We start from the raw sequence: 14,089 nt of genomic DNA, 5'->3' as shown, positions 1-14,089 counted from the left end.
TCACTAAAGTACGTTTATGAAATGTAAACCCTCAACCCAATATACTGACCAGGCTGTGATGTATCTCAGAGTTCTGGGGAGAGATTGCAGGAGAGAATGTTCTATATCTGTATTCTGTATAGAAGTGCTGGAGGCTGGATATGTACATTTTAGGATAAAATAAGCTATGCAATGTGTATTTTGTAATAACCATCATGTATTCATAAATACCAAGAATGCATGCATTTATATATAAGGGTGAACATTCCTTTCTTTTAAATGTATATTTTTGTTTGAATTCTCCCTACTTCATGGAGAGATGGAATGGAATGGAATGGAGCTACATACAACTCATCTGAAATTCCCCTGACGCTTTTCATATACTGGTTGTTGGCACAAGTCACAATTCAGAAGTTTTTCACACTTCCCTCAGATTGTTTTGGCCTTTTCCTTTTTCTGTCCTTCTTCAGTGAAAGGCAACTGGCAAGCCCTTGTGCCACACCATAAAGCTCTTTTGAAACTTATCTGAATTTGAAAAGTGAATTTCTTCATACCAGGGGGAATATTGTCAAATAGCCCCAAGGCACAAATGGATAGAGGGAGTTAACTTCTCAGTTTCTGGACTTGTGGTTTCATGCATTTCAATAATTGAAAGGAGGAAAGGCCTGTCTTTTGCAGAATGGTAATGAATATTATGATAAACAACTGATGATTATAGTGTCCATACATTCCTGAAAAATGACAGAGTTAACTTGTGAGCTAGTAGTCTCCTGCTGTTTTAGATTACCTCTCCCACAGTCCTCAGTCACTGGCCATGTCATCTGGGGTTTAAGATGGTTGATGGACATTTGTCTCTCCTGAGTAGACCATGTTGTTAGTATCTCAAAGGTTTCAGCCAAGGGAGAAATGTCTAAGTAGCTAGGTAGCTAACATGGCCCAGATCTGACCCACTCAAGCCTATATACTGCCCAATTCTCCATTGTCTGTCTATTCTTTTTTCTTTTGATGTAGAGTTTTTAGGATGGTTGAAAATTAATAGCATGTTTCTTCCTATTTTTGAAGTGGTAACCCTTCAAAAGTCATAGTGTAAAACTTACAATATAGTTTAAAAGTTTAGAACTTGTAAAACAAAACAAAAAATCAAACAAAAATCGAAGTTTGGACTTCCTCTTTTTGGCCTCACATTTTGAAACATTAGAGAGCATCAAGATCATCACCGATTTTTTTTTAAAACCCTAAAATCTAATTAGGAAGGGTATTCTTCAAATAATTAGGATGAAAGAATGTTCAGGATAAAGAAAAAGATATATTAAAGCATATAACCATAATTTAACTTATTAGAGGCTGCCCAATTCCTTCCAGATTCTGGGAGGCAATGTTCTGCGACCTGCCTCCTTCCTTAAATATGTCTCATGTTAAAATATTGTGGAAAATGGGAGACAACATATGCTGATGTTGTTTAAAAAGTAAATGCCACTACCATTTCTCAAATCTCTGCCATACTTATTATATCAATCCATAGTACATCATAAAGCAAGACATTGTGTAGTAAAACTTCACAATGAATAAAGTGCCATTTAAAATTAATGTACAGGTTTGATTCAAGCAATTTCCCACTATATTTTGTTCAGCTTTGTTTTTGCATGTGGTATGAACATATGCTAAATTGGCTGTTAGACTTATAAGCTTCTTCTGTGCAGCTAGATTTGTACTTATAGTAAAACATCTAACCATTACTTGGACCTTTAAACCTGATCTTACAATTATAGAGGGAATGGAATGGAATAAGGAGATATAAAAGTAATGGTTTTATTAGCCGTTCATTCATAGCTACTGTTAGGTATTACACTTTTGTCTTGAGAATTACACTGGTTTTTGACATGAGTGTCTGAAAGAGTTTCTATGTGGTTTTAATTTTTTCAACAACATAGGAATCTATATTTCTGTAGAAAGCAGAATATTAAATATGCAAGATAAAGCCACATTATAACTGTACAAAAGGTAGATCTAACTCCTTTTTCCTCATTGTAACTATTTCTTTGTGCTATATGAATTGATAGCTATTAATACAGTGGTACCTCTACCTAAGAACGTCTCTATTTACAAACTTTTCTAGATAAGACCCAGGTATTCAAGATTTTTTTTGCCTCTTCTCAAGAACCATTTTCCACTTACAAACCCGAGCCTATGAAACTGTAACCGGAAAAGGCAGGGAGAAGCCTCCATGGAGCCTCTCTAGAAATCTCCTGGGAGGAAACAGGGCCAGAAAAGGCAGGAAAAAGCCTCTGTGGGGCCTCTCTAGGAATCTCCTGGAAGGAAACGGAGCCTCCCCCCTCCCTGTGGTTTCCCCAATTGCTCACATTATTTGCTTTTACATTTATTCCTATGGAAAAAAATTGCTTCTTCTTACAAACTTTTCTACTTAAGAACCTGGTCATGGAACAAATTAAGTGCGTAAGTAGAGGTACCACTGTATATTTCTTCAGTAAAGTCTTACAATCTGTATCCATTAAAGCAGGGGTGTCAAACTCTTGACATTATAGTGTTGTCATTAGACATAATGTGACCCCCCCTGGCTGAAATGGGGGTGAGTATAGTCAGCACATGATGCATCTGGCCTGCAGTGAGTTTGACATTCCTGCATTAAAGTGTTAGCAGTGGGGTTTTTTAGTATTATTGTAATTTAAAAAAAAATTACATCCAGGATCTTTAGCAGATTTGTGGATTCAAGTGTTCTCTTTCTCTCTCTCTCTCTTTCTTTCTCTCTGTCTCTCCACACACCTATAAACACACATAACGATGAAGGTCTACTATAGTAAATGAACAAACAACATGTGGATGCTATTATATCCCCAGACTCAGTTAAATGACCCATGTTTAAGGCATTTTGCCACAGAACTGTTTTCCAAAACAACAAACAATAAGAGGAGCCTTGAAATGTGTGTGAATGAGGGGGATCTAAAATTAAATCTTAAACAACATATAGATCTCTGGCTGGTTAGTGTGTGGATATAACATTATTTTTGGCACACAGATGCAAAAGAGTGATCAGCAGATGAAAAATACTTACAACCTCCTAACCAGAACCAAGAAGATTTTACTACTTAAATTTCCAACCAGGGCCAAATGGAAAGTTGGCATAGGGAAGGTTTTTATGACCCCAAGTTTTTATGCAGATATTGGGCAACTGCTGGAAATAGATCCCCACAGCCAATAGTGAAATACCGGAGCCATATTATGAAGGGTCTTTTGTTCTCAGTCACCTCTGTGATGATATCAGGTGACTAGAAACAGAGCTGATGCTTACTGGACTTAAGCCCAAATGCAAGATGAATCTCATAGCACTCATCTTAAAAGTACTATTCATAGAGCTGTATTCTTCTCCAACTTATGTCAAATCCGTACTGAAGAAGAATTCCCAGTTTACTCATGGAGTTTATGAACTTTCTTTCCTAGTCTCCCAGCTGCAATTCTTTTTCCAATACTTGGCTCAATAATGGCTCTCTAACCACAGGGAGGAGGAAGACCGGATCTTTTAAGATTTATTCAATGTACAGGCAAGCAGGGCAGAAAATAAACAGGAATTTACACAGGAAAATGTATTTTTCGACAGGAAGAAAAACCTAAATACATCCATGTATTTAGAAATCAAGTTTCAACTCCTAATTTGCCTATATTGCCTATTCTTATATACCAGTGGTGGGTTTCAAATGTTTTTACTGCCAGTTCTGTGGGCGTGGTTTGGTGGGCATGGCTTGGTGGATATGGCAGGAGAAGGATACTGTAAATTCAATGTATTAGATTTGCATGCCGCCCTTCTCCGAAGACTCGGGGTGGCAGTAAAACCTCTATTCCCACTCCACTCCAGGATACTGAAAAGGATACTGAAAAATCCCTATTTCCTCTCCAGCTAGTTCTCGGGAAGCAGAGGATAGATGGAAGGGCTGGCTCAGTCAGAGGTGATATTTATCAGTTCTCCAAACTATTCAAAATTTCCACTACTATTTCTCCAGGATTGGTCAGAACCTGTTGAAACCCATCTTTGTTATATACTAAGGTCTTCTCTCTCACCAATGCCCAAGGTTCCCTACCGAACCTGATATCAGTAGAAAAAACCAAACATTGAACATAAGAACATACATAAGAACATAAGAAGAGCCATGCTGAATCACGTCAAAGCCCATCGAGTCTAGCATTATGTGTCACACAGTGGCCCACCAATTGTCCATGGGGATCTTGAATAGAAAGAGAAGGCAAAACCCTCCCTTTCCCCAACCCCCAAATAAATGGTACTCAAGGGAATCCTGCCTGCCTCAACCAACATAGACACATGGACATCCGTTTCAATAACCACCGATACATTTATTGCTCTAAGAGATGCTTACTGACTCTTGCTCCTTCTTGTCTCCCTTGCAAACTGCCAGATAAACATAAAGAATGATAGATCAAAATAGCTATGTTCAGTAAGCAAACAAAATCCCATAAAGTATGAGTCATGGCTGAAATGAAGACGTCTCCATGAAATATCAGACTGGTCTTTGAATTTCTCTGGAGAAAAAGAGATTGAAAGATCATCCATGAATTCTCTAAAAGTAGCTTCTCGCAAGGAGACCATGGTGCCTTGCAAGGGTTGAGTAGATGACAACATTACTCTCAGCAGTGGTGGAGACAAAAACCAGGGAAACTCATTTTGTAATCAATATTTTTGAATGTTCCATTTAACTACCTAGTGGATATTAGAGACACTCAAACAGCAAGCTTAATTTGATGCCTGGTGAGTTTTACTTTCTTGGGATTTAAGAAATCTTAAATAAAGTCTCAAAAAATTATAATTTAAATTTAATTACACAAGTAAGTCCCATTCAAGAAAAACAATGAAGAAAGAAGTAAATGTGGGGGAAAAGAAAATACTGTTTTTCATCATGTATATATCAGCAAAAATATGTTACATTTTATCAGCAAAAATACAGTGTGTGTGTGTGTGTGTGTTTGCATGCATGTAACATATTTTTGCTGATATTGAAAAGAAAGGGAGACTACTATAGATCTATTTCAGCTTATTTGCCCTCATCAGGTAGCCACATCCTTACTGGGATTTGAACCTGGGGCTCTGCCTTGTAAGGCAATGGCCTTAAAATATATTACACTTATAGATTGTAGGTGTCATCTATAATTTTAAAAAAAGCTTATCTGCCATGGAATATGGCCCCTAGTGGACAAGGGAGTCCAGTATCACCCCAAGCTCCTTCTGGCACCCTTCAGGGTCCATTAGGTTTCTGGAGTGGAACCACTTAATCAGCTCTGCCTCCACTGCAGCCTGACCTCAGTAAGAAATGATCCTGCAACCTGCAGCTCCTCCACTGCAAAAATATATGGACAACTCATCTAGATCAAGGGAAATCTACAGATGCCATTTATATTGACTTCTGCAAAGCCTTTGATTCAGTGGTCCATGACAAACTACTCCTAAAACTCAAATCCTATGGCATCTCAGGATCCCTCCACAGATGGATTACAGCATTCCTGTCAAACAGACAACAAGTGGTCAAAATAGGAAGCACCATATCCACCCCTGTCCAGTTAAAAGCGGTGTTCCCCAAGGTAGTGTACTGGGACCAACGCTCTTCATTCTCTACATCAATGACCTTTGCAATTACATCACAAGCAACTGTGTCCTCTTCGCCGATGATGTAAAACTCTTCAACACCACCAATAACACAACTACTCTCCAAAAAGACCTTGACGCTGTTTCTGAGTGGTCTAACACATGGCAACTCCAAATCTCAACTAGCAAATGCTCTGTCCTACACATTGGGAAGAAGAATCTAAACTCCAAATACGAACTTAATAATCAAATTATCACAGATAATCCCCACTCGGTTAAAGACCTTGGTATACTAATAACAAAAGATTTAAGTGCCAAAGCCCATTGCAACAATATAGCCAAGAAGGCTTCAAGAGTTGTAAACCTAATCCTACGTAGCTTCTGCTCTGGCAATCTCACACTACTTACCAGAGCTTACAAAACTGTTGTCAGATCCATCCTAGAATACAGCTCATCTGTTTGGAACCCATATCGCATCTCAGACATTAACACCCTTGAAAATGTTCAAAGATACTTCACCAGAAGAGCCCTTCACTCCTCCACTTGAAACAGAATACCCTATGAGACTAGACTTTCAATCCTGGGCCTAGAAAGTTTAGAACTAAGACGCCTTAAACAAGATCTAAGTATTGCCCACAAGATCATATGCTGCAACGTCCTGCCTGTCGGCGACTACTTCAGCTTCAACTACAACAACACAAGAGCACACAACAGATTTAAACTTAATATTAACCGCTCCAAACTTGACTGTAAAAAATATGACTTCAGTAACCGAGTTGTCGAAGCGTGGAACTCATTACCGGACTCCATAGTTTCATCCCCAAACCCCCAACACTTTACCCTTGGATTATCTATGGTTGACCTATCCAGATTCCTAAGAGGTCAGTAAGGGGCGAGTACAAGTGCACTAGAGTGCCTTCCGTCCCCTGTCCTATTACTCTCCTATATCTCCTATATCTCTTCTTCTATTCTTTCATTGATATATTCTATTCCTATATATATATATGTATGTGTATGTGTATGTATGTATATGTGTATATATGTATGTATATATATATATATGTATATATATATGTATGTGTGTGTGTGTGTGTATATATATATATATGTATATGTGTGTGTGTGTATATATATATATATATATATATATATATATATATATATATATATATATATATATATTCTATTCCTATATTCTATATATTCTATTCCTATATATTCTATTCCTATATCTTCTTTTCTATTATTTCTTAGATATATTTTACTATGAGTATCTCCTCTATAACCTTCATCATGTATTTTACTATGTGTATATTGATATATACTCACTAAAACCCTCATTGTGTATTGGACAAAATAAATTAAAAAATAAATAAATAAATAAATAAATCATGACAAGGAAAAAGAATCTACACCCTTTAATTGCAGCTCATCTCTCCACTGTCCCAAGAAGAACACTAGGCCAAGTGTGTGTCCGCTTCCCTATGAGTCGGACCCTGAACATTTGGGTCAGATCCATGGTTGTCACAGAAGACATGATCTCCTGAGCCGCGTCCGAGGGATCACCAAATAATAGCAAATGAACTCCACCTCCAACTTGGCTATTGCCTCTAGCAGCACAGGCAGGGCTGTTGTAATGCAACTGGGAGGCAGGTGCATTAACAACAAGCCCAACTGAACCCCTGAGTTCAGCCTCAAGAAGAGAGACTCACACCCAACTATCTCCAGGGCAGGGATCCCATGAGGACAAAGACTTTTCCGGACAATGACTGCCACTCCAACACCCACACCACCCACTCAGTGAAGGGCTACCAAAAATTTTACTACCACACTGTGGGCATGGCTTATGTAGGACACCGCCCACACTGTGGGCATGGCTTATGCGGGATATATATTTCAGTGCAAATTGGGTACTTTGGGATGGAGCTCCATTTTTGCTACCCCACTGCGTTGCCACCTGTCCGGGCAGTAGCCCACCACTGCACCCACTCCACCAAATATTAAATCTTTCAGCATTCTATATCCTAGGGGGGGAAAGGTGAAAGGATAAAATAAAACAAAATACAATAAAATGTAAAATTGAATTATGCAAAAGATTACTTTTGAGTTTTATTTTTAACGGAAGTTCCTTTTTGGAAAATACATAAGCTAGCTTCATGGAGAGAATGCTGGCTGGGTGAAATATGATGTTGATGTCACTTCTAATTTTCTCTTTGGAAGAACCGTTGTATATTTTACTTTTATTACCTCTTTCAAATCATTTTTTTTTCATTTCCATAGTCTCTGAAGACGTTATGTACCTCATATAACCTTGCATTTGGAGAGCATTGAGGATGCTATTCTTCTTCTAACATTATACAGAGAAACTAAATCATTTTAAGTGAAGTCAGTTTTTCTTAAGTTAAAATACCTTCAACCCTTAACATATATGTGCATAGATAAAGAGAAAATATTCCCTAAAGGACTTTGCTATACTTCTCATATATGAAGAGAGATGAAATCTTATTTATTTAATTTATTTATTTTATTACTTAGATTTGTATGCCGCCCCTCTCCGAAGACTCAGGGTGGCCCACAACATGTAGAAACAAATCATAAGCAATCAGACAAATTTAAAATATTTAAATATTTAAAACCCCCATATGCTAACAGACACACACACAGACATACCATGCATAAATTAAACGTGCCCAGGGGGAGATGTTTCAGTTCCCCCCATGCCTGACGGCAAAGGTGGGTTTAAGGAGTTTACGGAAGGCAGGAAGAGTAGGGGCAGTTCTAATCTCCGGGGGGAGTTGGTTCCAGAGGGCCGGTGCCGCCACAGAGAAGGCTCTTCCCCTGGGGCCCGCCAACCAACATTGTTTAGTTGATATATATACCATATATCCGTATTTTCCATTGCTTCCATAGAGTTTGTGGTTTCATTTTTAAATTGTCATCTTAATAAAATGTGTGCAGAGGTTGTGTTTTGCTTTGCTTTGCTTTGTTTTTGCTTTTAATTTTCCACATGGCTATTGCCATTCTAGTCATAATGATTATTTGCCTAGTATTAGTTTTCAGATGGGAAATAATCCATATTGTACTGTTAAGTGTCAGGTTATGGCCAAAGCAGAACAGCAGAATGGAGCAAAACAGGGGAACTATCCAGAAATATGTCTGGAGAGTGTTGTCCACTGGGTTTTTGGATACTAGGGGAGGAGGTGGGTAACCGAGAAGCCATTTTTAAAATGTGTGGTGGTCTTGGTATTTTTTGAAGCTCCCCCTGCAGACATTCTAATTTCAAACCTTTTTCATTTGAAATTCCCTCCATTTTTTAATGAGGCTCATACAAAAGTTTAATAAGTTTGACTTAGGGCACTTTAGCTTTTTAAAAAAGTGCTAATATGAGATACTGCAGTTTAATGTTTCCAAATGTAAAATAATGCACTTGGGGAAAAGGAATCCTCAATCTGAGTATTGTATTGGCAGTTCTGTGTTAGCAAATACTTCAGAAGAAAAGGATTTAGGGGTAGTGATTTCTGACAGTCTCAAAATGGGTGAACAGTGCAGTCAGGCGGTAGGGAAAGCAAGTAGGATGCTTGGCTGCATAGCTAGAGGTATAACAAGCAGGAAGAGGGAGATTATGATCCCGCTATATAGAATGCTGGTGAGACCACATTTGGAATACTGTGTTCAGTTCTGGAGACCTCACCTACAAAAAGATATTGACAAAATTGAACGGGTCCAAAGACGGGCTACAAGAATGGTGGAAGGTCTTAAGCATAAAACTTATCAGGAAAGACTTAATGAACTAAATCTGTATAGTCTGGAGGACAGAAGGAAAGGGGGGGACATGATCGAAACATTTAAATATATTAAAGGGTTAAATAAGGTCCAGGAGGGAAGTATTTTTAATAGGAAAGTGAACACAAGAACAAGGGGACACAATCTGAGGTTAGTTGGGGGAAAGATCAAAAGCAACATGAGAAAATATTATTTTACTGAAAGAGTAGTAGATCCTTGGAACAAACTTCCAGCAGACGTGGTAGATAAATCCACAGTAACTGAATTTAAACATGCCTGGGATAAACATATATCCATCCTAAGATAAAATACAGAAAATAGTATAAGGGCAGACTAGATGGACCATGAGGTCTTTTTCTGCCGTCAGACTTCTATGTTTCTATGTTTCTATTATCAAGTGGAATAAAACCATGAACAAGGTAACTAAAGTATATAGAGATTTCCCACCCCTGACCTCTTTCAAATCACCGTAAAGCAGGAATTGTCCACTGAAGGTGGCAAGGTACCGATTCAGAACCCAAGAAAGAAATAAGAGTGAAAAGAATAAGGTCTTCTTGTTATTCCGAGCAGCATTGCCAGACAACTCCAGGATTTCCACTGTGAGATATTACAGCATAGTCTCCAGGTAGACTGGAGCATTGGCACCCACCTGCTCGGCTTAGTTACCTTTGCACAACAAACTGGAGTCCAGCATGAGAAGAATGAGACTTGGCTTTGGCCTCCTGCTTGCCGTGACTAGACATGATGTTTTATTTATTAATTTATTAATTAGATTTCTCTGCCACCCTTCTCTATACAACTCAGAGTGGTATAAAAATCTAATTAACATTGTTCCTGAGTCAAATACAACACACCAAATGCCCAACGCAAACCCACAGTAGGAAGTAAATGCACAGTGGGAAGTAAAAGCAAATAAGTAGGGATCCATATTTTTGTATTTGGAAATGTTCTGGATTGAAGTATCTTGGACTTCTGTTATTACAACTCTAGTATCAGCATTAGTATCTGCCGAAGCTATATTTTTCTAAAATACAAGAGGAAACCAATTTCCATTGGTGAATAGCTTAAAGTTGTTTCTCTGCTGTTGATGAGTTTTAAATATTATTATTATGACTCATTAGATTTATATGTCTTACAATCCCCAATTACAGTGATACCTCATCTTACAAACGCCTCATCATACAAACTTTTCAAGATACAAACCCAGGGTTTCAGATTTTTTTGCCTCTTCTTACAAACTATTTTCACCTTACAAACCCACCGCCGCCACTGGAATGCCCACTTCCGGACTTCCGTTGCCAGCGAAGCACCCGTTTTTGTGCTGCTGGGATTCCCCTGAGGCTCCCCTCCATGGGAAACCCCACCTCCGGACTTCCGTGTTTTTGTGATGCTGCAGGGGAATCCCAGCAGGGGAATCCCAGCAGTGCAAAAATGGGCACTTCGATGGTAACGGAAGTCTGGAGGTGGGGTTTCAAGGACTTCGGTGTTTTTGCGATGCTGTGATTTCACTGATGCTCCCTTCACTGGGAAACCCCACCTCCGGACTTCCGTTGCCAGCGAAGCGCTCATTTTTGCGATGCTGGGATTCCCCTGCAGCATCGCAAAAACACAGAAGTCCAGATGTGGGGTTTCCCATGGAGGGGAGCCTTAGGGGAATCCCAGCAGCGCAAAAACAGTGCTTCGGCTGGCAAAAGGGGTGAATTTTGGGCTTGCACACATTAATCGCTTTTCCATTGATTCCTATGGGAAGCATTGTTTCGTCTTACAAATTTTTCACCTTAAGAACCTCGTCCTGGAACCAATTAAGTTTGTAAGACAAGGTATCACTGTATTTTATCCCTTTAAATTATATAGCATATTGTTCTTTTATTTTATTGAGGTTTGTTTTATCACCAAGCAATATTTGTGAGTGAATCATGATAATTCATTAATTTTCTGCAGTGTTTCCTTCTCTTTTTCTTTCTCACACACATATGTTTGTTTTGTGTGTGGGAATAGGAATAGGTCTTTTTGAAGACAGGTGATAGGTCAGAATCAGCTGCATTTAACCAGTTTCCTATAGTTCAGGAAAACAGTTCAAGAAAACTAGGTTAGACACAAAGTGATCTCGATCCATTCCACATGCATAATCTGCACTCTTCTCCAATCCGTGAAAGCTATTCATACATGCTAAAACAAACATGTGACACTGAAATGTGTTTGTTTCCCCAGTCTATTGGAACACAAGATTCTTGAAATGGAAGAAAGGCATAAAGAGGAACTAGATACGTTAAAAGAGGAAAAGGGGAGCCTGCAAGTTTTGGTGTCTCGTCAAAGCTACATTATCCAAGAACTTGAGAGGCAACTAAGTAAAGCAACAACCAATAATAGCATTATGCAGAAGCAACAACTTGAACTCATGGACACAGTCCATAGCCTGATCAGCATTTGTTCTAAAGATGGAGGTAAGATGATATTAGCTTGAAAAATAAACAGGGCTAGATTGATTGAATGACTTTTGTGCAATGACTTTATTCATTCCAGTATATAATTCCCCAACTAATTAGTGGAAAAAAGAAGTATTTCAGTATTTCTAATACCAATGGTCTGTGAGGGTTGATATTGATGATTGTAGGCCAGCAACATTGGAAGTAGGTGTATAAGTTCCCCTTGAATCCTAAGAGCTAAAATATTTTATTTATTTTGCTTAAAAATATAAAAGCCTTTGATTTGACCACATTAAAGTGGTGCATTTTGGGATGGAAGGACAACAAGATATTGCAAATGTGTTAATCAGGAACTGGTAGTGTGAAATTAGAATATTGGTTGTCAGGTTCCAAAACAAAGGAAGATATTGAGATCTTCTTAAGCAGATTTCTTTAATGTTCCTCGTCTATATAGAAAATTCCCAAATTAAAGCAGACTAGTTTGCACCAAAAACACATACTATGAGAACTGTTATGGAGGCATAATCTCCCTCTTTCTCTCACATAAGCTATCTAAATTGCGTGGTCTCTTGCTGCTCTGAAATGCTTTGCCTTCCTCCTGAGAACCCAGACAACTTACTGTCATATTGAGTGAGACTTGCTGGTTCTTGAGAAATTATCTGTGAATTCTGATCATTTGGGGAGGATTTTTATATGCCCAGGCTTGGGTTTAACATTGAAGTTTGACTCTTGCCATATTGCAGATGGTACAAATCAGTTGGTCCGTAGTCTTTTGCTCATCTGTAATCTTATTCTGGTAGTCATTTTGACAAATCAATTCTGATTACTCAGACCAGTGTGGGAAACCAATGGAGATAATAATAGATTTTCATGCCTCCCCTTTCCACAGACTCGGGGCGGCTCACAACATTAATAAAACAATGTACAATGTGACAAATCTAATGAAAACACATTAAAAACCCAACATTTAAAAACCATGCAACACAAGCATACCATACATAAAACTATATAAGCCTGGGGGAGATGTTTCAATTCCCCCATGCCTGGTGATATAGGTGGGTCTTAAGCAATTTACGAAAGACAAGGAGGGTGGGGGCAGTTCTAATCTCTGGGGGGTAGTTGATTCCAGAGGGCCAGGGCTGCCACAGAGAAGGCTCTTCCCCTGGGGCCCACCAGATCCTGAGATTGTTGAAAGAAAAATGGTAGCAATTGTAGATAGCCCAGCCAATACTGAAAGATGCTAATGGTATCTAAAGTGCCTACATCCCCTAGAGCCCAGGCGGATTAAAAATACAGATTTCTTTTATTAAAGTGTTGCACTCCTCAATTGGGTTGAGTCTGTTGGTATCCTCAGCTCTAACTTCCACTTTTTGTTTTGTATTGCATTTTTAAACTATGGTTAAGTTGAATTGAAAAATATTATCTAATTTCAATTTAAAAATAATATTGTCCATTCGCAAAGCATCCCTGGCCTGCTCTTGAGTTGCCATAGGCAATGGTAAAACCAAAGAAGCAACATGACAGCTAAAGACAGGAGCACATTCTGCACATATCTTTTAAAAGGCTGTATCCCAGGGTTATTCCAGAGCGGCCAGAGGGGAGTGATCTCTATAGCTCACAAAATTGCTCCAATGGTAAATGTGATTGATGACACACCCTGGGGGAATGGGGGGGAAACAGGGTCGTGGTTAGGGTCGTAAATTACATGAGGTCAGAGTTGGCTTCATTTAGGCATGTGCCAACATGGAGCTCCTAATAAATGACTGGATTTCTTTTGAAGCTTGGCTCGAGGTTCATGATTTAATTAGGGCATCCGCTGGAACTCTGACAAATATCTTCTATAACTTTTATTATACTACCTTATTATAATGGATGAAGGAGGCATATACCATTTTGATGTTGAGAAAATGTCACTCTTATCCTAATTTCCTTCACAAGTATTTGAGTTGAGCCAGCAGTAATCTTATTTTTCCAGGTCTACTTGATCAATGATCAGAAAAATAAAAGAAAAAAATGTATTGTGGTAATGCAAGTATAGACTTTTTAAACTGTGTGTGAAAGTCTAATAGCATACTATAAAACAAAACTCACCATGGGCATACTACACTGCTCAAAAAAAATAAACGGAACACTTAAACAACACAATATAACTCCAAGTAAATTAAACTTCTGTGAAATCAAACTGTCCACTTAGGAAGCAACACTGATTGACAATCAATTTCATGCTGTTGTGCACATTCAACATTGTACAGAACAAAGTATTCAATGAGAATATTTCATTTATTCAGATTTAGGA

The 14,089-nt window shown here is 38.5% G+C and overlaps 1 protein-coding gene across 1 annotated transcript in view; it reads left to right on the top strand.

Annotated features, from left to right (window-relative positions):
- Window positions 1–14,089, top strand: part of ANGPT1 (angiopoietin 1) — a 185,700-nt gene that overhangs the window by 101,684 nt on the left and 69,927 nt on the right. Inside the window, exon 4 of the mRNA XM_070748213.1 lies at window positions 11,579–11,811. Coding sequence (XP_070604314.1) covers window positions 11,579–11,811 — 233 coding nt within the window. The remainder of the gene's footprint in view (window positions 1–11,578; window positions 11,812–14,089) is intronic.

The sequence above is a fragment of the Erythrolamprus reginae genome, chromosome 3 (assembly GCF_031021105.1).
Source record: "Erythrolamprus reginae isolate rEryReg1 chromosome 3, rEryReg1.hap1, whole genome shotgun sequence".
In the NCBI taxonomy this organism is placed as follows: domain Eukaryota; kingdom Metazoa; phylum Chordata; class Lepidosauria; order Squamata; family Dipsadidae; genus Erythrolamprus; species Erythrolamprus reginae.
This window is presented reverse-complemented; position numbering and strand designations above follow the sequence as displayed.